The sequence below is a fragment of the Pisolithus orientalis genome (genome assembly GCF_024613125.1).
Source record: "Pisolithus orientalis strain OTSU chromosome Unknown F5J12scaffold_15, whole genome shotgun sequence".
Lineage (NCBI taxonomy): Eukaryota > Fungi > Basidiomycota > Agaricomycetes > Boletales > Pisolithaceae > Pisolithus > Pisolithus orientalis.
In genome coordinates, this window is record NW_026260796.1 from 686,018 (window position 1) to 708,259 (window position 22,242).

The 22,242-nt window shown below is 50.8% G+C and overlaps 7 protein-coding genes across 7 annotated transcripts; 4 read left to right on the forward strand and 3 right to left on the reverse strand.

Annotated features, from left to right (window-relative positions):
- Positions 1-488: 488 nt before the first annotated feature.
- On the forward strand, positions 489-3,319 carry F5J12DRAFT_940073 (uncharacterized protein; the record flags this gene model as incomplete). The annotated part of the gene is made up of 7 exons (XM_051749676.1): positions 489-678; positions 740-1,244; positions 1,299-1,419; positions 1,470-1,682; positions 1,740-1,796; positions 1,851-2,238; positions 2,289-3,319. 7 exons carry the CDS (start codon positions 489-491, stop codon positions 3,041-3,043), a joined length of 2,229 nt encoding a protein of 742 aa, XP_051599778.1. The 3' UTR covers positions 3,044-3,319.
- On the reverse strand, positions 3,079-6,269 carry F5J12DRAFT_905751 (uncharacterized protein; the record flags this gene model as incomplete). The annotated part of the gene is made up of 11 exons (XM_051748707.1): positions 3,079-3,319; positions 3,375-3,530; positions 3,587-3,712; positions 3,767-3,966; positions 4,024-4,238; positions 4,294-4,590; positions 4,652-4,793; positions 4,840-5,043; positions 5,092-5,845; positions 5,897-5,999; positions 6,068-6,269. The coding sequence occupies 11 exons, from the start codon at positions 6,267-6,269 to the stop codon at positions 3,079-3,081; spliced, it is 2,640 nt and encodes an 879-aa protein (XP_051599779.1).
- F5J12DRAFT_940159 (uncharacterized protein) lies at positions 6,109-8,153 on the reverse strand (the record flags this gene model as incomplete). The annotated part of the gene is made up of 7 exons (XM_051749677.1): positions 6,109-6,683; positions 6,756-6,811; positions 6,867-7,206; positions 7,259-7,496; positions 7,570-7,691; positions 7,762-8,013; positions 8,070-8,153. The coding sequence occupies 7 exons, from the start codon at positions 8,151-8,153 to the stop codon at positions 6,480-6,482; spliced, it is 1,296 nt and encodes a 431-aa protein (XP_051599780.1). The 3' UTR covers positions 6,109-6,479.
- Positions 8,154-8,812: 659 nt separating this feature from the next.
- On the reverse strand, positions 8,813-10,910 carry F5J12DRAFT_114347 (cyclin-like protein). Its single transcript, XM_051738006.1, has 5 exons — positions 10,806-10,910; positions 9,997-10,749; positions 9,403-9,942; positions 9,218-9,355; positions 8,813-9,169 (listed from the first exon to the last, which is right to left on the reverse strand). Exons 1-5 carry the CDS (start codon positions 10,821-10,823, stop codon positions 9,011-9,013), a joined length of 1,608 nt encoding a protein of 535 aa, XP_051599781.1. The 5' UTR covers positions 10,824-10,910; the 3' UTR covers positions 8,813-9,010.
- A 199-nt stretch (positions 10,911-11,109) lies between these two features.
- On the forward strand, positions 11,110-13,584 carry F5J12DRAFT_114598 (uncharacterized protein). The gene is made up of 2 exons (XM_051738009.1): positions 11,110-11,804; positions 11,857-13,584. The coding sequence occupies exons 1-2, from the start codon at positions 11,499-11,501 to the stop codon at positions 13,267-13,269; spliced, it is 1,719 nt and encodes a 572-aa protein (XP_051599782.1). The 5' UTR covers positions 11,110-11,498; the 3' UTR covers positions 13,270-13,584.
- A 3,560-nt stretch (positions 13,585-17,144) lies between these two features.
- Positions 17,145-18,853, forward strand: F5J12DRAFT_913258 (uncharacterized protein; the record flags this gene model as incomplete). Its single annotated transcript, XM_051749089.1, has 3 exons — positions 17,145-17,384; positions 17,435-17,470; positions 17,516-18,853. 3 exons carry the CDS (start codon positions 17,145-17,147, stop codon positions 18,461-18,463), a joined length of 1,224 nt encoding a protein of 407 aa, XP_051599783.1. The 3' UTR covers positions 18,464-18,853.
- A 128-nt stretch (positions 18,854-18,981) lies between these two features.
- F5J12DRAFT_833570 (stress-activated map kinase interacting protein 1-domain-containing protein) lies at positions 18,982-22,172 on the forward strand. Its single transcript, XM_051745814.1, has 12 exons — positions 18,982-19,053; positions 19,103-19,753; positions 19,802-20,511; positions 20,567-20,641; positions 20,692-20,950; positions 21,020-21,179; positions 21,202-21,253; positions 21,313-21,338; positions 21,364-21,390; positions 21,454-21,531; positions 21,596-21,780; positions 21,868-22,172. Exons 1-12 carry the CDS (start codon positions 19,031-19,033, stop codon positions 21,968-21,970), a joined length of 2,349 nt encoding a protein of 782 aa, XP_051599784.1. The 5' UTR covers positions 18,982-19,030; the 3' UTR covers positions 21,971-22,172.
- Positions 22,173-22,242: the final 70 nt, after the last annotated feature.

Sequence of the window (22,242 nt, forward strand, 5' to 3'; positions counted from 1 at the left end):
GACAACGATCATCATTGAGCCTACCAACTTTATTGTCACCCCTCCACAGTACATGACCCAAGCTTTGTCTCCTAAATGCATCCCCATAGAGTTCTGCGTTCTGGCTACCGTCTTATCCCCCCCTTACCTCCACCCAGATGAGATCTTCTCCTTCACGCTGTGGGCGACTCCAACCGATAGCCGTAGAAGTGGCAGGCCCTCTGGTATAAAATTTGCATGACCATCTAACGGGACACCTATCAATCTCCATGCTATAGTCATTCACATGCCACTACGTAGTTTTCCGGCTAAACATCAATAGAATAACCATTCCTTCCTGCATTTCTCTATGGTTTAGGTACTTCGGCAAGGTTATTACATTGATAGAGTTTGTACGTAGATTAATGTCACCCAGTAAGAGAGGCTGGTGGCATTATGTCAGCAATACAACTTTGTGCGGTGATCCACCTCCAGCATTTACTATTACTGACACTGTCAGGCAGTCGGTCATGCAGCGTGTCTATGGCCGGAAAGGACGAAGAACAACACGAGAACCCCGACTACCTGAAACTGAAACCCCAACCGACACCGATGACAACGACTCACCGTCACCGGGTCGACGGAAGCGACGCAAGATTACTGTGGAAGCCAGTCCGCTCACGGCCACACCAGATGGTAGTCCCAGTAAACGCCCGCAGAGTGAGTATTTCAGGGTTTTCCGTGTGAGGCCGATTCTTACAGATCGATTGGCTTGTGTCAGCACCTATCCCGGATTCGTCTCAAGTGAAAGGCCGACTCCAGTCCTCCACTCCAACACGTAAGAGACAGGCCACTCCAGACGATCTCGCGCAGTCACCCTCGAAACAGCAGCCACTTAGACCTATGAAGACATATGCGGGGCCATCCCGATCTTTCCTGGTGAACCTCCCAATATCCAGCTTGGACTTGGACAACCTCCACGATCAAACTCAGGAGGATATGTCACAGGAATCATATACAGACCTCCGCAACCGTTGGGGAGTAGATAAATCTGAGGATGATCCCCTTCCGTTTGAACCGGCTTCTTCCCCGTCCCGAAGGCTGAAGCGCACTTCGAGCGCCTCGTTTCAAACATCCCTCGGTCACAACTCTAATGGAGCGCCGAACGATCTCAAAAGCATAACGGAGTTAAGAAATAAGGGTGAAAGTAGACGGTTTATGGATGAGGTGGGATATCTTTTCGAGGGTCTTGAGATGTCTAGCGCGATGGCATTGCGGCGGACGAGGTAAGCTCGCTCGTTCCCCTCAACTCGATTTTCGTTCATATACATTGAATGAAGCGCTCTCGAGATAGTCAACAAGCTTTGTGACCCCGACTTTAACAGACGGGCCAAGGCGTTCGATTTTTACGTACTAACATGGGACAAGTTGTCGATATCACGGGGTGGAGTGAGTGACAAAGTAGGTGGCGAATCCTCTCGCTTATAGTTGCTTCCTGAAGTCGTACTTAGATATTCGATGCCATTTTATCATTCTTTGCGGCTTTGTCTTCTAGGGACCCGCATACCCTCGGAGATTTATCACGACGTCCCGATTTTGCCGATACGCTTGTTGACATTCTTGTTTCGCTTCGTGACAAGACGGACGTACTTTCTCTTGCTGCCGCGAACGCGCATGTAACGGACTTCAAAGCATGTGGGATTTCAAGGTCAGAGATTCTTGTTGTGGGTATTCACTTTCCCGGCATGTCCACGTCGTGGATGAATAACTGTCGCGTGTAGTTGAAAAATCTATCAGGCATGGTATCGGAGGAATTGCATGAGGGATCAGAGTCCCAGGTGTGCATATAACTGGACTGTATGCTGGAATGTCTTTCATTGGACCTTTCTCAGCCTTCCGTTCGTACCTTGGTCTCCCACACACTAGCTATGCTCCCTGCTACTCTTGCTGCTCGACACTTGGATCCCATACTCGCTAGCCTGGAGGCTGAGCTCAGCCTGGTAGGACCCCGCATTACAGCCTATCTATCTGGATTGCCCCTACTACCTGTTCCAAGTGAACTATGCTCTGCAGCTCTATCCCTCGAACACCTGGAATCGTGTTTGCGCCTCGTGGACTCTTTCCTACTAGGACAGTGGTCAACAGCAAACTTGGAGGATGATCGAGCCGCAGTCTTTCGCGTGGCATGCGCTGATGAGCTGGCTTCAAAGTTTCTGTCTCTTTGCGTTCTATCTCAGGTACAGCTACGCGAAAGCGAGAATGAAGACCAACGTATTCTAGGTGAGTGCTTTTGATTCCCTTCGTGTCGCTAGGTTGACGTGGAGCGGGAGCGTGGAAATGTTTGTGCGGAGCGTTACGCGTGCTCACTCTGCTCTCGCATGGGGACCTATCGTGGTGTGAGGCGACACTCGTGGAAGAGTATTCTCTTCCCTTTGTAGCTTTGGTGGCTATCCAGTCTCAATCAAAATGGCTAGAGAACGGAGATCAACACCCTGGTGGTGAAACCTTTGACCTTCTATGCCTTGCACTGGGCCTATTGATGAACTGGGCCACCATGAGTGAAAAGGTGTCCGGTCTTTGCAGAGAGCAGTGTAAGCCTATCTTGCTTGAATCACCCATTTGCCTACTCGCCATTCTGACAGCGATCGATCCTTCTTGCCCTGGAAACCGGCCTTGTATCCGGGCGTGTCAGTGTTCAGAGAGGCAGTCCATCCTGCGCTGTCTCACGGCACTCTACGTCCAACACACGTCAACACATGAGGACAGTCCACCAGAGAATGTCTTCCTTCGTGGTTATACAGCAGTCCTTCTGGGCATACTAATCAAAGGTAACAAAGCGAGCCTCGACGTCGTCTTGGCTGCGCTATCTGCCGAATCATCGTCTGCCAAGCTCAGATCATTGATATGCCACTGCCACGCGTTCCTCGATTCATATAAGCAGACAATGACTTCTCTAAATGAAGGAACAACTTCCTTGGCCTCTCGGGATTCCAGAGACCGGCGGAAAGGTTCCTGGGATAAGAGCGGCGAGGAAATAGCGCGCGGTGTGATTGCATCTCTAGAATCATTATGCAGTAGCTCCTAGGTTTTACTATAATATTGAATGATAATCGTCATGGTTCATGTGATGTCGACTTCCGCCACCTGCGCAGTAGCGTCGTCATCGTCCAGTTCGGTAAAGTTTTGTTCTATAGCGGGCATGTAAGCGTGCATCTTCCGCATATCGCCGATGCGGACGTTCGCATGATCAAAGGCGAGCGCGACGATCGGCTCTCCAGGCTCATAGTTCATGAGCATGGACTGTGGCATCGTTGGATATCTTGCTGAGAAGTGGGTCAGGAGAGTGCTGTGAGCATTCATCCTATTCTCAACATGTCAGCTTGAACATAGAAAGCATATTTCGGGATGAACCATACTTTTTCCCGATGTCGATAGCCTGACCGACAGTGCTATGCATCTTAGCTCGAGCCTTTTCTGCTTCATCATCTGCCATCGTCGCTTCATGAATGAGAAGTGTCGCATTCTGACCCGCTTGTACTAGTCGGTCTACGGGAACAGTATCTCCGGAATACCTACCTTGCCAAATGAGAGGCTTGCGAGGTGATGACGTGGTAACAGCGAGACTTACACGATGCTCCAGTCATCAGCATGTTTGATGATCAACCCATGGCACAACGTACGGTGCTCTACGTCAACTGTCTGCAGGCTTCGCAGTCCAAGGGACGCGCACAGATCTGCATGGGTAGCCGCGTACCTGTTCATACTGTTAAATGTGCATTGACGGTAGTGGTGGAGCAAAACGATTCACCATGAACGGGAAGCGTTGCGGCTCGATCCCTCTGAATGAGACGACTTTAACCAGTGGAGAGCATCCACTGGTATCAATACGACGGGATTGTTAGAGCCACTTTGAAGCCCGAGCGTCTCGAGGCCGTCATAATCACGCAGATACTGGAAGACGGTGTGGTTGGCAACCAGATACAAGGGCTCCTTTGCGGGTGGATCCAACTACGTGGAGAGAGTCAGCTGCGAAAAACCTTCGCTCGCCAATATCAATCTACTTACGCGTTGTCGCATCGCCAATAGTTTAGGAAGTCCGATGTGATGATCTCCATGAATATGACTTATAAATATGCACTTGAGCTCGCGCAACATCTGCCATACATTGGAAGATGACGATGGGTCTCTTCCGTACTTGCGCACAAGCTGACCCCAAGTTCCCTCACCCGCGTCAAGAAGAAGGTAGCCATGTTTTGGGATATGAATAAGTGTAGCGGAGACTACCCGTTGTTAGATATACATACATCGAGTATAAGTTGGCAACGGCCGACTCACCATTTCTAAATTTACTTGGTATGGCACTGCCAGTGCCCAGCGTGCAGACCAACACGTCTTTACCTAGTATTTTACCCGCCTCGGGATCGCTAGCGAAAGACCGTACAACAGCCCGAGCCCAGGAAAACGAAGAAAGAATTGAATCCGGGAGTTTTACCAAGGAGTCAGAGCGAACAGCCGGATGGAAGAGGTCGAGTTTTCGAGCGTTCTCATCCTGCGCCGGCGGTCGCAGGGGGTGAATGGATGCAGATAAACCCGCTTGCATAGCAAGTGTCCCAGCAGGTAGCCCTGCTACACCTTCACAGGTTCGTCAGCGAGGTTTCACAAATGGGTAAAGCAAAAGTGCTTATGGGCTTACCCTCTAAGGGCCTCTCCGCGCTCAAAGTGAATTTTGGTATAGGAAATACATCCGAATCAAGTTGGTTCAGCCGCAATTGACTGTAAGCTGCACTGGTGAAGGTGACCGGATCTGGTAAGTATCTGCGCGAAGCAACCAGATGCTAAGCAGAGTAAGGAAAGGATCACGACGACTCGTTATCCACTCACGTGTACGTCAGGTCCAAACTCGTTCATGAAAGACCTATATCGTTCATCTTCAAGAACCCCATCCCCGCAGAGGTGATGAATCACCCGTACAACATGGTCCTTTGAGTTAAGCTGTCGGTACTTGGAAAACGGACCACCATCAGCAAATCCAGCTAGGAGACTTGGAATATGCGCTAGCGTTGGCGTATCAAGCAGCAACACAACCTACGACCCTTAAATTAAGGTGAAATAAAGGGTAAAATGCACACCTACTCCGGGAAGCGTGCCTTCTGCTATACAATCCGAAGGTTTTATTTCGCGATGGACGAGATTACCATGACCGTCATCGACTTGGACGGTGACGGTCTGTCCTCGAGCCAACACTGCGCGCAATGGCCCATGTTTGAGGCCCAGAGCCTCAGCCTTTTGTGCATCGAACTTGCCCCGCATGCGAGGTCCTTGTATAGCGTATGCAAGAGTGGGTCTCAAGCATTGATCAGGGGAACCAACTGAAGAATGATCTGGTATGGGAAGGGGACGTTTGAGACCGGGAGGTTGCTGGACGTATGCAGTATTTGGAGGCTCGTCTGGACTAGGCTTGATTGCGTTACTGTCCTTGTCCTTTCCTCTCCGTTTACCTTTTTGGTTTTTGTCACCGTTGTCGATGGACTGGGGAACTTGAGTCGCGGGGAACATAAGCTTCACGACATGTCGCCGCCACGCCTGAGCCCTCTCTCCTTTCAACGAAGTTGGATCAAAATCCGATCTTTCCATCAACTGCTCTATCGAAAGAGGTGGTTCGGGTTCGGGAGTTGTTCTGCCTTGATTATTAGAACCTCGCTTTGCTGGTCGCTCCGGAGAGGTGTCTCGTTTTCTCTTCAATAGCACCTTAGAATGCCCGTCATTCTGAGATTGTTCTGGTGTTGGGTTGATAGGCAGAGCAAACACGGTTATGTTTTCGTCCTTGTACACGGGTTGATCATCTGAGACAAGGCGAACTTCGGAGGGCGTGACATCCAAGTTCTCACTTTGGGAAAAACTCAGCAGATGTAGTTCCAATCATCGGAGAGTAACATACCGGTACGTATACCTTCGCATGCTCGCGATGAGATGTAAAAGCCCAGATGGACCCGTCACGCGAACCTGAGACCGCCCAGCATCCGCAAACGTCATGAGGAGACCTATAAACATTATTGAGCGTCGCGTCGTATACCACCACCATGCAACTAAGTTCGATGATCCCCCGCACCTGGAAGCCCGCTCGACCTCTGGGTACTAATCGAGGTTAGAAAGATTCCCCTGGTCTTCCTCCATGTTTGCCGGCTCTGTAAATAGGATCTGGTGGTATTCTCCCCAACGTTGAAGAGGTATTTGGCCGAATCGAAGGCGATGACGACGGAAGGCTCCGTGTCGGACGAAAGTGTGCTCAAAACAGATGTGCTCCAGAGCATCGAGTGTGCGTGCCTGCGAGGTGTTGGATGGAAAGACCGGAATGGGAGTTTGAATAATATTGTACACGGGTTAGGACGACATAACAAGCTGGCCAGCCTGACCAACGCTTTGAACGACGACGAGCGATGGCAAGTAGTGGTAACAAGTGTTTGGCTGTAGCGGTTTGCGAATGTGTAAGAACTTCTGCACTAGTGACCAACACCAAACACTCATACAGAACCCGTAGCGCCGGACAATCTACAGCTCAACACTTCTCGAATCCGCTCAAACCGTCGCTCCACTTCCAACAGGTAACCCTCTGAATTTTCATCCCGCATATTACCAGCCGGGACGTCCAGCGTAAAGGATGGCTGATATAGCGGAAGCGCACGATGCTCCGGTATATCTGTGTCTACTGGGAGTGGGTTGCCCATCTGACACGTAAATAAAGTCGTCCCCACCATCATCCATTTGATTATGTTTAGGACAGAGAGACCCATACTTACGGCTATAGAAGTCAAATACGCCCATGCGCGTGCAGCATTCGCAGAATTGTACCCGCCTTGATCACGGTTTATCCAGCATTAAAAAAATAAACGGAAAGAAGATCCACGTACCACCGCCCAGGAGTAACTTTTTGCCTCGCCACTCACGTAGCATCTTCTCTAGCCAACCACCCAAGGATCCTTCGCCATCACCAAGACACCAATTCCAGGTAGCCACAGGATCACCAGCTAAACTGTCCACTCCACATTGGATCACTACGAAATCAGGACCGAAGGTCTTCTCGATTCCATTGACGGTCGGCCATACTCGAGCGAATGTTCGGTTGGACGCACCAGCTTTTAGAGGCAGCGATAACGTGAATGGGTCGAAAGCGGGGTCATCAGGATTCGACAGGTCGGATAGCAATGAGGGGGGAAAGAATCCTGGGGAAGTGTGGTGAATTGACAACGTCTAAATAGCTTAAGACGTCTTGGTAACAGGCAAAAGAAATCACACCAGTTACCAGTATCTGAGACGACGCCGTCGAACTCGCGTTATAAAAAGCCTCTGAAACAGCATCCGAAAAATGCACATCCAAGTCGACGTACATCACGCGCGGTTTTCGCGTCGTTATCGTTGGCAGCGTATTACTAGTAGCGGAGATCGTCGCCGCCAGTCGGTTCTTCTTCAAAGCCAAAATAGCGAGGACACAATCAGCCACGTAACAAAACCCAGACGCCTTGGATTTCTGGGCGTGATGCCTTGAAGATCACAGAATTTCGACCTCTTTCTTCAACGTCGACAGTAAAAAACAGCAAAGAGACGGGCCCCGACCTTCCGCCGTCCCAACAGATAGCGACGTCGCATACGTCGTCCTTTAACGTGTCTACCGCTGTCAGCGTTGCACCCGCCACCAGTTGAATGTATTCATGCATATTATGAAAAGGAGGACAATCCTGCAAACAGACATACATATCAGTGGAGTCAATCACAGCATCAGCGGGTGGAACGTAAGTATAAACGCACGTCTTCGAGTCCAAACTCGGCGATTTGGGACTGGTCTTGACAGTCTCTTGTGGCTGGATTGAGTGCATACTCGAGGTAATCGCGAGTATGGTATACTAGTAGTTCGCGCGGGGACGCTCGGCGGGGACGTATCACTTGCATGTATTTCTGGCCATCGAGATCTGGGTTGACGGCTTTGAACAGGCCCAGGGCGGCCACTAACGAATGAACCAAGAACGACCTGTTTCTGTTTGAGGGTAGGAGCGAAGATGCCTAGCCAGGGGAGGGTTATCGGCGTACGAGCCAATCGTGGCGAACGTCGAACTTGCCTTCACTAGCTCCTCTGAAACGACATAGACAACTCGTGAAGCAGGTCGTGCAGGGACCTCTGAATCGTCGATGCTCTGCACCATTCCCACATAGATCTGGAGTCGATACTCAGTGCGTTGGTTGTAACTGTAATGCAGTCTATGGTGGATGACTTGCAAATTACCACGTCGGTTACTGGGTTCTAGCGAACAGTTTGAATCACATCGATTCTTACACTTGCACACCCGAACTCCACAAATGCAATTATAATTTTTCTTCTAAAAGATACACCTCATCAAATGCATAAATCACAAGCCATAAAAGAGGCAGAGAAGAAGAGGAGGAACCCCGCCAAGGCGATCCGGAATAGTTATATATGAATGAAGAAGGGACGCGAAAAGGTAATGGCGATGGCTACCCTGAAGGGTCCGATGATGACGACGAAAGTGGAACCCAACGTACGGACGCGTGTCACTTGCTCGTGTGGTATGCGGGTAAAATGATGAATGAGGGGAATCATAATGAGGAGCATGGTTGGATCAGGCGGGTAAGGTATCGCGGGTGAGGGAGACGGGTCCTCGGGCGTGCATGTCGAGGGACCAAATGACACCGGGATCGGGAGCGGCACAGCGACATCGGTGAGGAGAACGTGACGGCGCCTGAATCGATCGCAGGAAGACGGGCTTATATATCAGGGAGACAAGGCGACACATGCATGTAGACCAGCATACCCAGGGGAGGTTACCATAAGGCGAACGGATAATATTTTTCAAAAAATAAAACAGACTAGAAATGTAGATGAGAGTGTGGAGGTTGCACAATGGATCGTGAGTGAAAAAACTGGATGGTGGTAGAATGCGTGTGATGTTTGCAGGTATCCTTTATTGCATGATTGATTTCGTCATGAGGAGCCATTAAAACGGAGGTAATCGAGACCCTAGTTGATGCGACCTGCGCGTCGCTACGAGTCCTCCAGGCCTCCATGTAGCACATCAGCAGCTTCCTGCCGTGCCCTCTCGGTGCGGTTCAACGCCTTAAGCTTCGGTAAATCTTGGGCCAGTGAAGCCTGCGCTCCTTCCTCCCACCGTTCAAGCGCCCACTCACGAACCCATACACTGACCTATGCCGGATGAGCTCCCCAGGGAAAACGCACTGTCTGATCTCATACCTTGAGATAGCGTTTTCCGGCATACTTCTTAAAGAAAGACTCATGACGTATTGGCTTCAGGATGTAATTCAACATCATGTTGGCAGTCGGTATGAGCAAGCTCTCGGTATACGACGAGTAATGAGCCAAGTTAGGTGTCTGTACGAATATGAGGACGGTCGAGGGACGACGACGCCAAGACTTACCCATTTGTCATTACCTAATATCAATCTGGCTAGCCAGATGGCGGCAGCGGCAACCAACGAGGGCGGTGTTGCAAGTAATCTCCACTCGAGCGCTGCGACCTCGAGGAGGTATTTTCCGACTGTTCGTGCTTTGACGTCGTAGTCATCGGCCTTGCTGATCCGTCTCAGGAAGTGCATCGGATTGGGGTGGTTGAGGTTCCAGTCGAGTGTCTTAAGGACATAACGCTCTGCTTGGAGGATCTCTGCTTCTGAGTATGACGAATCGGCGCAATGAAGAAAATGTGAGACGGAGGGGGCAACGATTTCCTCGACTTTCGCGGCGACTAGCAAACATGTTATACCGACAAGTTGAAGCTTTGCGAGCGACGCGACACGGGCAGAAAGGAAACGGTCAATGATGTTGACACAAAGGAAGAGGGTTTCTGGAAGTAAACGGAAGCGAGCATGAACCTGCACTAGCCAATCGATCAGAATGCCACGCATGGACCAAGCGAGTTCCTTTTGACACGACATGTAGTCAGGGTTTGGAAGCGTAGTTAACTGAAAAGAAGTTAGCGGTCAGAGTGACACGTGGATGGAAGACACCGATCGTACCTCGATCTGCTTCATGTATTGAAAAATTTCAACAACATATTCACTGACCATGAGTGGGTCGTCGGCGTCGTCTGCGTCGAGGTCGTCCCAGTCATCACCGTTCGGGTCTGCTTCCGGTTCACTTTCGACGCCAAGTTCCAGAGCTTGGGCGACCTCGTGTTGGTCCTCCTCATCGAAAGACTTGACGTCGTCAGGTACATCAGAGGACGTTCTCCGTTTCTTAAACACTCGGTCGTCTTCGACGGCCATCTTTGCTTCACGTGGTTGTACATATACTGGAGCGTTTTTTACCGGCTCCCTGACGTCTTCCTTTACCTCTTCCAAAGGATGTATTTGTGATGGCACTGGCACGCCCCCTCTGGCAGAACGCCGGGTTGTAGGACCGGCCACAGTACGTAGTGGTTGGCGGACGTTAGTGGCGGTCTTGATGACGACACCGTCAAACTTTTCAGCCTTAGAGTCCTTGGAAGCCACTGCGATATTCTTGGTGGTATTTTTCGTAACTTCACCGAGCGCCTCACGTTTACGCTTCCCCTGTGCAGTGTGGTCTACCTTGTTCTCGTCCTTGCCAACCACTTTGGCCCTCGAGGCAAGAGTGGGGGCGGTCACTCTGCTGGTTGCGGTGGAGGCCGGGGCCAGCGCACCAGAATTTGATGGTGGCTTTGACCGTGTCATCGGGCGAGCAACACGGGCGGTGGCATTTTCGTTATCCTTCTGGGCTGTTGTGCGGAATTGCCGAGTGATACGACGAGTCTGGGTTATGACGGTTAGTGCACTGGAGTGTCGCCCCAGAGTCTGGTTAAACTTACGGGTATGTTAGAGGCCATTGAAGGGGGGAGGCGGGGACTGGTATCCAGCAAAGCAAAGTACTAAGGTCGATGAAATCCAAGACAGATGCTGGTCGATGGCGGCAAGCAAAGCAAATCCGGCATTACCCATTTTCAACCATCTACACCAAATATATACAAATAAACGCGGTCGCGTCGGGTCACGTGTACACTATCACCGCCCCGCCCCTCCGCTCTGCCCGAGAACAATGGCAGCAGAGGGTGGACATGCTTGTGATATACAAAGCTTAAAGGACTATCGACAAGTATAGTATGCATTCAATATGGAGACATTGGACTGGTTGTAAACCCGCGTGAAAACGTGGCGCGGAGCGCCCCGACAACGTGGTGCACCTCTATTACATACGATCTATACTTGGGTAATTGTACTCAGACAAGAAAACTACTAACGCCGGTTGATACATAATGATACGATGATGCAGTGCCAGCGTGGTACCAGACCAGATCATCGAAGGAAATTACGCACACCGAATTCCGAAACCATGGGCATGCGTGTTTCAGGGGGGTTGAACTGCCCGATGCCCACTGGGACATATAACCTAACTGCGGACTTGTTGGTCTTGGTTTGGTCAAGTCACTCAGGAGTACATACACACATACTGATAAGAGTTCACTGATATCCATGTAGAGCAAGGTGATCTCGTTTGTGCAGACATGCACGCCTGTCTTCGAGTCCCCGATATTCTTCATTGCATCATCGGATTCTCGAAAGATGACAGAAATAGTGATCACCCCGATACCAGTTACAAGGACGTTGCAAGACTTGCTAGGACTTGCAAGGCATTCAAGGACCCAGCGCTTGATGCTCTCTGGAGAAAGCAATCTTCGCTTAGTCCACTTGTCATGTGCTTACCCAATCGTTTCTGGACGAGGGGGAATCGCAGCCAGAATCCCGTGCTACGTTGGCTTCGCTGGGGGTCGTCGAGGAGGGATGCCGACCGTGACAAGGTCAAGGTCGTAGTACGTCGTCCTCACCTGTGATGGTGGGTAGGGTCGCTGATGCCCCCCTCAGTCTCTCACCATGAAGCCTCCACCTTCGCTTCAGGACTGGCTCTCCCTGAAAAGATATTCACGCCGAATCCAAGCGTTTGATTCCACCCCGCTAGATTTACCCGGAATCTGTAGCAATGCCTTGCACGTCTTCCAGCCGGGTCTGTTCCCTGAGCTGTTTCCGTCACTCCGTACTCTGAACTTCGATGTCTTCAACCGAGAACCATCATATGTACGGCCCATCTGGTTGCTCACTCCCATGCGTTTACCCCACCTTGTTCACCTGGCCTTCACCATTTGTGAACACCACCAATACCAGGACCCCAATGAAATTCTACAATTGCCGCTAGCTTGTGCGCCATCCCTTCAAACATTGCGCATCGATGCTGTCTTCGATGTGAACCGACGTATCACACCTGTCCACTTGGCAGCCAGCTTCAGAGAAACTCCTTACTTGCGTATCCTCTCCCTCTCTCGCAATCTGGATGTCTCGTCTAATCTGCGCGAGATGATCTATTTGCAAAATTTGCAAGAGTTGACTGTAACCTTACCCGATGACTTCGATATTGACGTCCATCCATCCATGCAACCGATACTCCCCTCACTTCGGTATTTGGACGTAACCGTTGGTTCTTTGAATCAGGGAACCAACTTTCTTTCCTTTATCTCGTCCGAACTCGGTCATGTCAAGATTTCCCATCGCTTGCCTGCTATTTGGAGCGATATCTATCAGCTGTTTCAGGCGATCTACCGCATTTATCGACGTTTTCCGGACTTTCACACGCTCATTGTCGAATATTCCGACACAATCGCTCTCTCCACCGATCCCTCCTTCGACCTCCCGCGATGGATACTGAAACCCCTCCTTGCATGTCGCCGCTTGCGTGTTTTTGATCTCACTTCTCGAGGCATGCTGGGTATCAATGATGCCTTCATCGCGCAGATTGCACTTGCGTGGCCTGATCTCGAGACTTTCCATCTGCGTGGATCCCAACGTAAATTGTCGCGTGTAACGCTGAGAGGTCTACGTGAGCTCTTGCGAAGCTGCCCACGACTTTTATCGCTCGGCATGGAGGTTGATACGAGGGTTCTGCCTGAGGAAGAGCCGGAAATGGAAACATTGTCTCTCCAGTCGCTCCATATTACGACTATTGGCCGGGAAGGTGTCCACATCAGGGTAGCCCAATACCTTAGAGTTCTCGCACCTAGGTTGCAGGTCCTCTGTATAGAGTCTGTTCGCCCTGACCTGGGCTGGGCCTGGGCAGGTAATGTTCTATGTGACCAACCCTCGCCACGTCCTACACAACCCATGGTAGCTTTCCATCTCCTGCTGTTGTCCAAAGAATCGTATCGCCCGCTACTTCCTCTTCCAGATGGTCCGCGGTGCGCAGGGTGTTTGTGGATGGAGCCTTGCTTTAGCAGTCTTCCTTGGTGATCACCAGCGCTATGTCCTGTTTGTACGGCTATCTCCGGTTCCAATAGGGTCGCTCAAATTTGGAGTCTACGCCCACGGCTAATTTGTAGTGGTCGTTCTATCGGCGTAGGCCCCAACTTTGAGCGACCCTAATCACACTTGTACAGTATGTCACTGTTTTCAGAAATTGATTTACCATGTATTCTTGCAGCACTCTACGATAAGAGTATGTGTGCTTCGATCATTAAAACCGCCCTTCCAGGGCTAGGAGAAGGGTTACAGTTCGCATTCGTGCTGCCTATCGTTTTACCAAGCTGAAGCCATCTTGGCCATTCGCCAAGGCAACCGTAAAGTGTCCTGCATTGTATCTTGGCTCCTTTCTCGAGCCTCACTTTTGAATTGGTTGAGTCACCCAATCCGATGAGATTCAACAAATGACTTGTCTACGAACGAACCACACCTGCAGTATGCACCTCACCACATTCCTACCTAACCGTTTGAATGTCGGCAGTAACGACTTGTGTTTCTCGGATCGACGGCCATCTTTTACTATCGCAACTGCGGGGCGGCCGGTCCTGCCGCCTTTAATCAAAACCTTCAAGTCCTCTGCGAGACGGGGCAAGTAGTCTTCCTTCTTCCTCCCGCTTTCGGTTGCAGGTGTTTATTTTATTTCCCCCCGTACAATTTTGGTGACTCCTTTCCTCGCGTGTAGCCGGGCACCTATTACCATCTCGGCTGATGTGGAGGATTTCCGGGTATCGAGAAGATACCCGTCAGACCTCATGACACTCGTCGACTACTTCCACATGCTGTGCACAGTCAGGGGCCATAGTTGTAGGGGTGTGCATACCTCATAAAGCAAACTGTTTTCGCAACTCAACACCTTCTCGCGCTGAATAATTAAACTTCATGCAGAATTACTACAACTATTGTTTGCCCTGGATGCCCTCTGACATGATGGTGATGTGGTAGTAGTGTGGTATCAGACCAGACCATCAAAGGAAGTTGCGCCCACCGATACCACGGGGTCGGACTGTTTGGTCCGTGTTTGGTCAAGTCACTCAGAGCAGTGACTTTTATGACTTCGTAAAACGAGTCAGAGTCAGAGTTGACGCTAGACTTGGAGGTGATCCCGTTTTGCGCAGACATATACGCCTACCTTGGGGTCCTTGATTTTCTTCAGTCCCATCATCGGGAAGGTGACAGATGCAGATAATCTCATATTGGTCGCAAAGACAAGACTCGCTAGGACTTGCCGGGAGTTCATGGACCCAGCCCTTGACGCTCTCTGGAGAAAGCAATCTTTGCCCAGTCCACTCGTCATGTGTTTTCCCAGTAGTTTCTGGACGAGGGGGAATCGCAGCCATAGTGCAGTGGTATGTTGGCTTCGCCGGGGGTCTTCGAGAGGGATGCCGGCCGTGACAAGGTCAAGATTTCTCATTGCTTGCCTGCTACCCAGAGCGACGTCTATGAGCTCTTCCAGACGATTCAACGCATCCGTGAACGCTTTCTAGACTTTCACACGCTCGTTGTCGAATGCGAACAACCAACCACGCCCATTACTGACCCTTCGACCTTCCTCAATCGACCCTGAAACTCCTTGCATGTCACCACTTGCGCGTTTTTGACCTTATTTCTTGCGGAATGCTGGATATCGACAACGTCTTCATCGCGCCGATCACACCTATCGCATGTAATGCTGGGAGGTCTACGTGAGCGCTTGCCAGGCTACCCACGACTTATGTTGCTCGGCATGGAGCTGATGCAAGGCTTCTACCGAGCAAGAGCCGACAATGGAGACGTTATCTCTCCAGACTCTTTGTATTACGGCCTTTGGCCTACAAGAAGACTTGAGGGCACAACAATAACTTGAAGTTTTCGCACCTAGGTTGCACACGATGATGGTGTGGTCATGGTAGCTTTTCATCTCCTAACATCGTCTACAGAATCGTGTCGTCTGCTGCTCCCATTTCCAGATGGTTCGCGGCGCATAAGATTTTGCGAGCTTGGTACTTGTACTGTGACGCTAGTAGTGTCCTGCCTACGCAACTATCTCCGGCTGTGCAGTATCTCACCGTTCGCAGAAATTGATTTCACACGGTTTCCTGCAGTACTGTGATGGTGGCATTCCGCAATAAAAGGTGCTTATTCTGATCGTTGAAATAAAATAACGCTTCTGGGACCAGGAGAAGGGTTACAATTCGCATTAATGTGTTCTCTGTCGTTTTACCAAGTTGAGGTCAACCCCTGCCAAGGTGACGGTGAAATTGTCACGTATCTTACCTGGGTTCCTTACTCACCTACTCACTTTTGGATTGACTAACTCATCAGATTCAACAGATGACTTGTCCACGCACTTTGTCACGGTGCTAGCCAAATTCTGGTTAATCCTACCTAATCGACTGTTTTTGCATGTCCTGGGCAACAAGGCCGTGTTTCTTGGATTCCCGGCCTTCGGTTATTGCAAGCCCAGAGCTGCCGTCCTGACGCCCTTACAGCAGCGTCCCCTAGGAGATGGAGAGAGTAGTTTTCCATCATCCCGCCCTAGGCTGCAGGTGCTTATTTTATTTTATTCTCGCACAATATTGACGACTCCTTTCCTTGCGTGTAGCCTGGGCACCTACCTTCTCGGATGAGGTGGGAGCAGTTCGAAGCGTCGAGAAGATACCAATCAGGCCTTGGCTTGGTCGACTACTTCCACCTGCGCTTCGGATTACTGAAACAGCTGGCGGATCACTATCTGGGGTCATTGTCGCCCACTCGTTGCCATCCATTCAAACCTGCAACGTAGTAATGAGACGAGACGGTTAGTTGTAGCTCCTTGCCGTGTACATTCACCCCCCTGCGATCATTCTGTTACTAACGAAGCCTCCAGCGGAGTAGCCGCCATCACCCGTTATTTCTATTTCTATATCAGAGCCCTACGGATGCCGAGTCCTTCTAATCAACGTGTTCACGTTCGATCAGCAAGGCTACGCCTTGGATGGGTACCCCTATTCGCCAAACTTTGGGATCTTATCCGTGCTGAGACCACTCTTCATCGGATTGCGAATTACAACCGGTCTCCGACTTCTGTGTCGCTTTTCCCCGGTACTTTCGGTTTCCACGCACGGCGGTGATATCATTTCCCACCTTGCATAATTACATTTAGCGGTTGCATGGATGTATGTCGAAGGAACTCACTGCCTGATGTACGTAGTGAGGCACTCAGTTACGATTTTTGGCAGATGAACACAAAGATGTAGACCTGTATCATGGTATCCCTGCCCCGATCTGAATCCCCGGAATGCCCTTAGAGGTGTGTAGTTGTTGCCTCCCTATGTCAGCCTAATGGGACATTTCGAGAGATAGTTATTGGGTATCAATAAACTAGTGCGGGTCACCGTGGCATGTAGTTGTTGAACGGGTTACCACCAAGCAGTTGAAGGAAAGCATCCGCGCTGTGCACCCTAATCAGGCATCAGAAGAACTGGAGGGTCCTGTAGGCGACCCTGGATTCCGGCTCGGTGGAGTCGAGTCCTAGTATGAAGGTACGCCCCTGGAGAACAGGGCCCCAAGGGCGGACAGATGAATGTCCAGGAAAGATATGAATCGCCAAGTATTCACTCAATGGACCTGCAAAGATACGGTCAGTTGTGAAAACGTGCCGCGGCGCCTCGATAACACAGGGTCTACATTTGGATAATGATATATGGCAAGGAATACCCACTGCAACGGCGTTGCACAAGACCATCGGAGGAACGAAATCACAAACACGTGTCTTTCGGGGGTTTGGGCTGGTGGAGTCCACTGTGACCCTATCGGACTATTTGCTCCGTGTTTGGTCAAGTCGCGCAGTATCTAGTGATAACGAGTTCATTGACATCCACGATAGAGCAATTCTTGCTTGCGCAGACATGCACGCCTGCCTTCTAGTCCCCGACATTCTTTATCTCATTATCGGATTCTTGGAAGGTGACGGATACAGATCCTCCTTTATCAGCTACAAGGACGTCGCAAGGCTTGCTAGGACTTGCAAGGCGTTCAAGGACCCAGCGCTTGACGCTCTCTGGCGAACGCAGTCTTCGCTCAGTCCACTTGTCATGTGCTTGCCAAGTCGTTTTTGGACGAGGGGGAATCGCAGCCGCAATGCCGTGGTACGTTGGTTTCGTCGGGGGTCTTTGAGGAGGGATGCCAACCGTGACAGGGTTACAATCGTGGTACGCCGTCTTCGCCTGTAGCGGTGAGTTGAGTCGCTGATGCCTCCAACAGTCTCTAACCTATGCAGCCTCAACCTTCGCATGAGGACTGGCTCGCGTTGAAAAGATACTCACGCCGAATCCAGGCGTTTGATTGCACCACGTTATATCTACCCGGAGTCTGCAGTAATACCTTGAGCGCCATCTTCCAGCCGGGTCTATTCCATGAGCTCTTTCCGTCGCTCCGTGCTCTGGACTTCAATCTCTTCAACAACCGAGAACATTTATATGCACAGCCAATCATGTTACTTGCTCCCATGCGCTTACCTCACCTTCTTCACCTGGCTTTCACTATTTCTGAGCACCACCGACGCCAGGATCCCAATGAAATTTTACACTTCCCACCAAATTGTGTACCATCCCTTCAAACGTTACGAATCGATGCTGCCCGCGATGATGCGAATCAACACATCACACCTGTCCGCTTGGCGGTCAACTTCGGGGGATTTCCTTACCTGCGTATTCTCTCCCTCTCTGACAATGTGGATGTCTCGCCCAGTGATCTGCGTGCCCTGATCCACTTGCAAGATTTGTATGAGTTGACTGTGACCTTACCCGATGACTTCGATATTGACATCCATCCATCCATGCAATCGATACTCCCGTCACTTGGGGATTTGGATGTCACCGTTGGTTCTTTGAATCGGGGTACCAGCTTTCTTTCCATTATCTCCTCGTCCACTCTCGGTCATGTCCGGATATCCCATCGCTTGCCTGCTACTCAGAGCGACATCTATGCACTGTTCCAGGAGATCCAGCGCATTCATAAACGCTTTCCATACTTTCAAGCACTCGTCGTCGAATACTCCAGGCCAACCACACTTGCCACAGATCCTTCCTTCGATCTCCCACAATCGACTCTCCGACCCCTCCTTACATGTCGTTACTTGCGTGTTTTTGACCTCACTTCGTGGGGTATGCTGGATATCGACGATGCCTTCAGTCGTACAGATCGCACTTGCGTGGCCTTATCTTGAGACCTTCCACCTGCGTGGGATCCCAACTGGAAAATGTCACGTGCAACGCTGAGAGGCCTACGTGAGTTCTTACGACGCTGCCCACGACTTTCATCGCTCGGCATGGAGGTTGATGCGAGGGTTCTACCTGAGGAAGAGCCGGAAATGGAGACATTGACTCTCCGGTCGCTCCGCATTGCGTCCTTTGGCCTTCATTCAAACCACCCGGTGGGACAATACCTTAGAATTCTCGCACCCAGGTTGCAGATGCTGCACATAGAGATGCCTAATCCTCCTCCTCCGTGACTAGTAGTGTCCTGTTTATACAGCTATCTCCAGTTCCCGTACAGTATGTCAGAAAATGATTCTTGGCACAGTACCGCGATGGTGACGTTCTATGATGAAGGGATGTTTATTCTGATTGTTGAAATGATTTTTCTGGTAGATCAGAAGAGGGGCGGTGAAACCAACGTGTTTCAGGGGTTTTCACCCACGTGACCCCGCCGTGTTTGGTTCGTGTTTGGTCAAGTCACTCAGTAGTATCATCCGACTAGAAGTTGCTTGTAGTGACCGTGCCAGTGCCAGGAGATGTCGCTGGTCAATGATCCAGGGTGAGTCTGTGTCGCTCTATGCCAGACCGTCCGCTGACTCGGGTAATAGATATCTAGTACACAGTCTGCGGCTGTCTTATCTCCGCAACGTTGACGATCAGTACGGTGGTCGTATCATTTCGTTCAGTCCATCCTATACTTCCAATCCATACATCCTTGCGGCGTCTCTTGCTGACGCACAGCGATGGCCAGAGCTAGAGTACCCTTCGAGTCCACCCATATCAGACGATGAAACAGACACCGAGGAGCCTTCCAGGACGACCGGACCCACTGGTACACCTCGTCTCAAACACCACGACACAATCATGGGGAATAAATCCGGTGCACTTGGTATGAGAGTGAATGGGCGACGTTTGTCTAATTCAAAGCGTGCATCTCGGTTGGCTGGCAACCCTCCACCGCCGCCTCTGCCGGTAGCCAAAGAAGAGCCCGCCCCACTAGAACAACCAGCGAGGGAAGCTCAGTTTATACCGAAATTCAAGGGAGCAGCCGAAATGGAAGCTAGGCGACGGTTACGCATGATGGCGCGCCGTGGGCAACCACCGGGCGCTCAGAAACCACCTTCTGTCGCTTCGAGGAGTTTAAACCCAGAATTATCATCCTCAGAGGATGAAAATGAAACGGTCGAAGAAGAGAACGAAGAAGACTTTGACACTGATCAGATCGCGGATGACATGGACGAGGGAGACGAATTCGACCCGTAAGTTTGCTGGCGGTCCAGGCTTACATATATCTCATCGTCAAACAGTGACTTCGCAGCACGCACCCCCGGGTTAGATACTCCTTCGGACATAGCTTCCATACTCTCCCCTGCACCATCTGTCTCACAACCGTCAGTTGTCGTGCTGACGTCTGCTGCAATCTCACGCTCTCGACTCAGTCCTGTTTCCGAGGGACTTGGCACCGACGACGATCACTCAAATACTGACACCGCGGAAGACGTGGATTCTCATTTCGAGATTATCAAGCCGCCGCCGCCGCCGAACCAAACTGTGATCCCTAACCCTCCCAGAATAGAGACGCGTAGGAGGGGAGCTTCGATATCTCAACCTGTCGTCGACGCTGACCCTTCAGAGATGATATTCACCCGACGTACAGTGAGCCCCCCACAACCCCGGGTCTCTGCCTTGACCATGATGCTCGCCTCCTCTGGGGGATCATCCAACCCTTTCAGTGAGTTGTACGCCGCTGTTTCCGGCCGTGGAGAGACTGCAGCCGTGGACGTCAAAGTATTCTTCCCACACGCACGCCAGCCAAGAGGCGAGGTTATGACTTTGAACGTCAGAAAAGATGCTACTGTTGAGGAAGTCATTGGGTTTGCGTTGTGGAGTTATTGGGAAGAGGGTTGGCTACCGAAGCTGAACGAAGGTGTTGGTGACACCGATCCAAAGCTGTCTGCCGTGGGTTGGGTAATGCGTATTGCCGAGGATGATGGAGAAGTCGATGAAGATTTTCCCCGTGCGTGCGGCCTCATGCTTGTGTTGGAGCGTTCGTGATGACTTTCCGCTTGCAGCGCCCGACAGAACTGGGAAGATCTCCAAGTTCAATTTTGAGGTATTCGCAATCATACTTGCAACTGCAACTCAGAGTGCGTCATTTCCCACTCCCCCTTAACGTTAACACTGACTTGTCTCTCAGTCCAACAAAATGAGCAGCTCGAGAGCAAGATCCAGCGTCATCCATCACGAATCGTTGCTGCTCCCGCCAAGGGTGCTCCGCCCGCCCCAGGGCTTGCACCACGTTCTGCTCCTGGAGCGGAAGCGAGTACGCTGTTCAGCACGACCCCTCTCTTATCCTCGTCACTTGGTCCATCCTCTGGCCAGGGCCCACCTATATTCTTACGTATCAGAGTTGCAGATACCGCTGACGCCGGTCACGTTTCGACGACCATACCCGTGTAGGTTTTTTCGTAGACCATATCATCCTGATATAGTGCTGACATCGCCCTTTGCGTCCCTCATCACAGTTCTGCGGGTATGTATATGCAAGAAGCGCTTGAACTCGTTTGCCGGAAACGCAAGTTGGTGAATCCAAAGGACTATGCATTGATTCTCAACGATTTAAATATTCTTATCTACCTCGACCGTACCGTCGCATCGTTGGAAGGGAAGCGTGAATTGACCTTAGTGAAGAGATCGATGCTTCCAGCAGTTGGGCATTGAACCTGAGAGTCGTGGGACACGGACGACCGACCCGAACGGTGTGTTCACAATCTCTTCCCTTGTGTTCAAGCTAAATTATTGATGTACGGTTGCCCAGCGTCAATCTTCAAACGTATCTCTGACGTGCCCGAGCTGCAGCTGGGTGCAGGCAGCAGACTATACGACGGCGTACAAGGTGGGTTCTACCCTACGTCGTGAGCCCATGGACTAAACAGGTCCTTTGGGCCACCCTTTACAGCGATTCACAGTCTACCGCAAAACCCCTATGCTCGCCCGCCAAGAACGCACCTTCGCTATCGACGGTGTCTACATTCACGTACGTTGCCGTTCCTCCTCATCTCTATAACCAGCCAACCCATCACGAACTTGTTTGATTTTAGATCATGCCAGCTGCTAATAAGGCCAAAAATGTCTTTGATAGCGGCAAAACTGTGTCCTTCCACGTAAAGAGCGTGGTCGTGTGCCAACAGTCCCAGAAGTCGGCGTCGTTGTTCAAGATCGTTGTCCAGCGCGACAGTAGGAACAAGCGGTACGACTTTGAGGCAGGACACGCCCAAACTTGCAGGTACGCTTTTCTGACTTCATAATATCGAAGGTCAAGGACCTTGATTTCAGGGCTCTGTCCTGTACCTGGCATGGCGCTGAATGTGAGTTTTGTTTCAGGTGAAATCGTGCATGCGGTGCGGTCGCTCAAGTCCAATTTGGAACGGTCCAACACCGTCAATAAATCCCGGCGTAGCAGACAAGTCAGCTAAGCCTATCCCCCCCGCCATCCTTTCTTTCATGTAGCACGTCCATATATTTCAATTCGTCTACCACGTTCATCTACGATTGCAAAAGTTTGGTTTGTACTTGCATCTTCCTAGTTGTGTACATTAATGGCACATTGTATTCTTGGCGTATCGAAAGGAAGGATGCCGTTGTCCTCCCCCGAGCTACAATGCCCCAGAACGGCCGGAAGGCGATCCATGGCAACTTCGAGCCCAGTGAGTATTTGGTATGCAATGGTCATACACTACACGGACCA

Excerpts from the sequence above, each read along its gene's own strand:
- F5J12DRAFT_114347 (XM_051738006.1), bottom strand. Across the intron at positions 9,356-9,402 it reads TATTAGGTAATGACAAATGG|ACACCTAACTTGGCTCATTA; the intron begins GTAAGTCTTGGC and ends ATATTCGTACAG. Across the intron at positions 9,170-9,217 it reads CCGGAAAACGCTATCTCAAG|GTCAGTGTATGGGTTCGTGA; the intron begins GTATGAGATCAG and ends CATCCGGCATAG.
- F5J12DRAFT_114598 (XM_051738009.1), top strand. The coding sequence starts at position 11,499 with ATGCACGCCTGTCTTCGAGTCCCCGATATTCTTCATTGCATCATCGGA. Across the intron at positions 11,805-11,856 it reads GTGACAAGGTCAAGGTCGTA|TCTCTCACCATGAAGCCTCC; the intron begins GTACGTCGTCCT and ends TGCCCCCCTCAG.
- F5J12DRAFT_833570 (XM_051745814.1), top strand. The coding sequence starts at position 19,031 with ATGTCGCTGGTCAATGATCCAGG. Across the intron at positions 20,512-20,566 it reads AGTCGATGAAGATTTTCCCC|CGCCCGACAGAACTGGGAAG; the intron begins GTGCGTGCGGCC and ends TTCCGCTTGCAG. Across the intron at positions 21,339-21,363 it reads TCTTCAAACGTATCTCTGAC|GCAGCAGACTATACGACGGC; the intron begins GTGCCCGAGCTG and ends AGCTGGGTGCAG.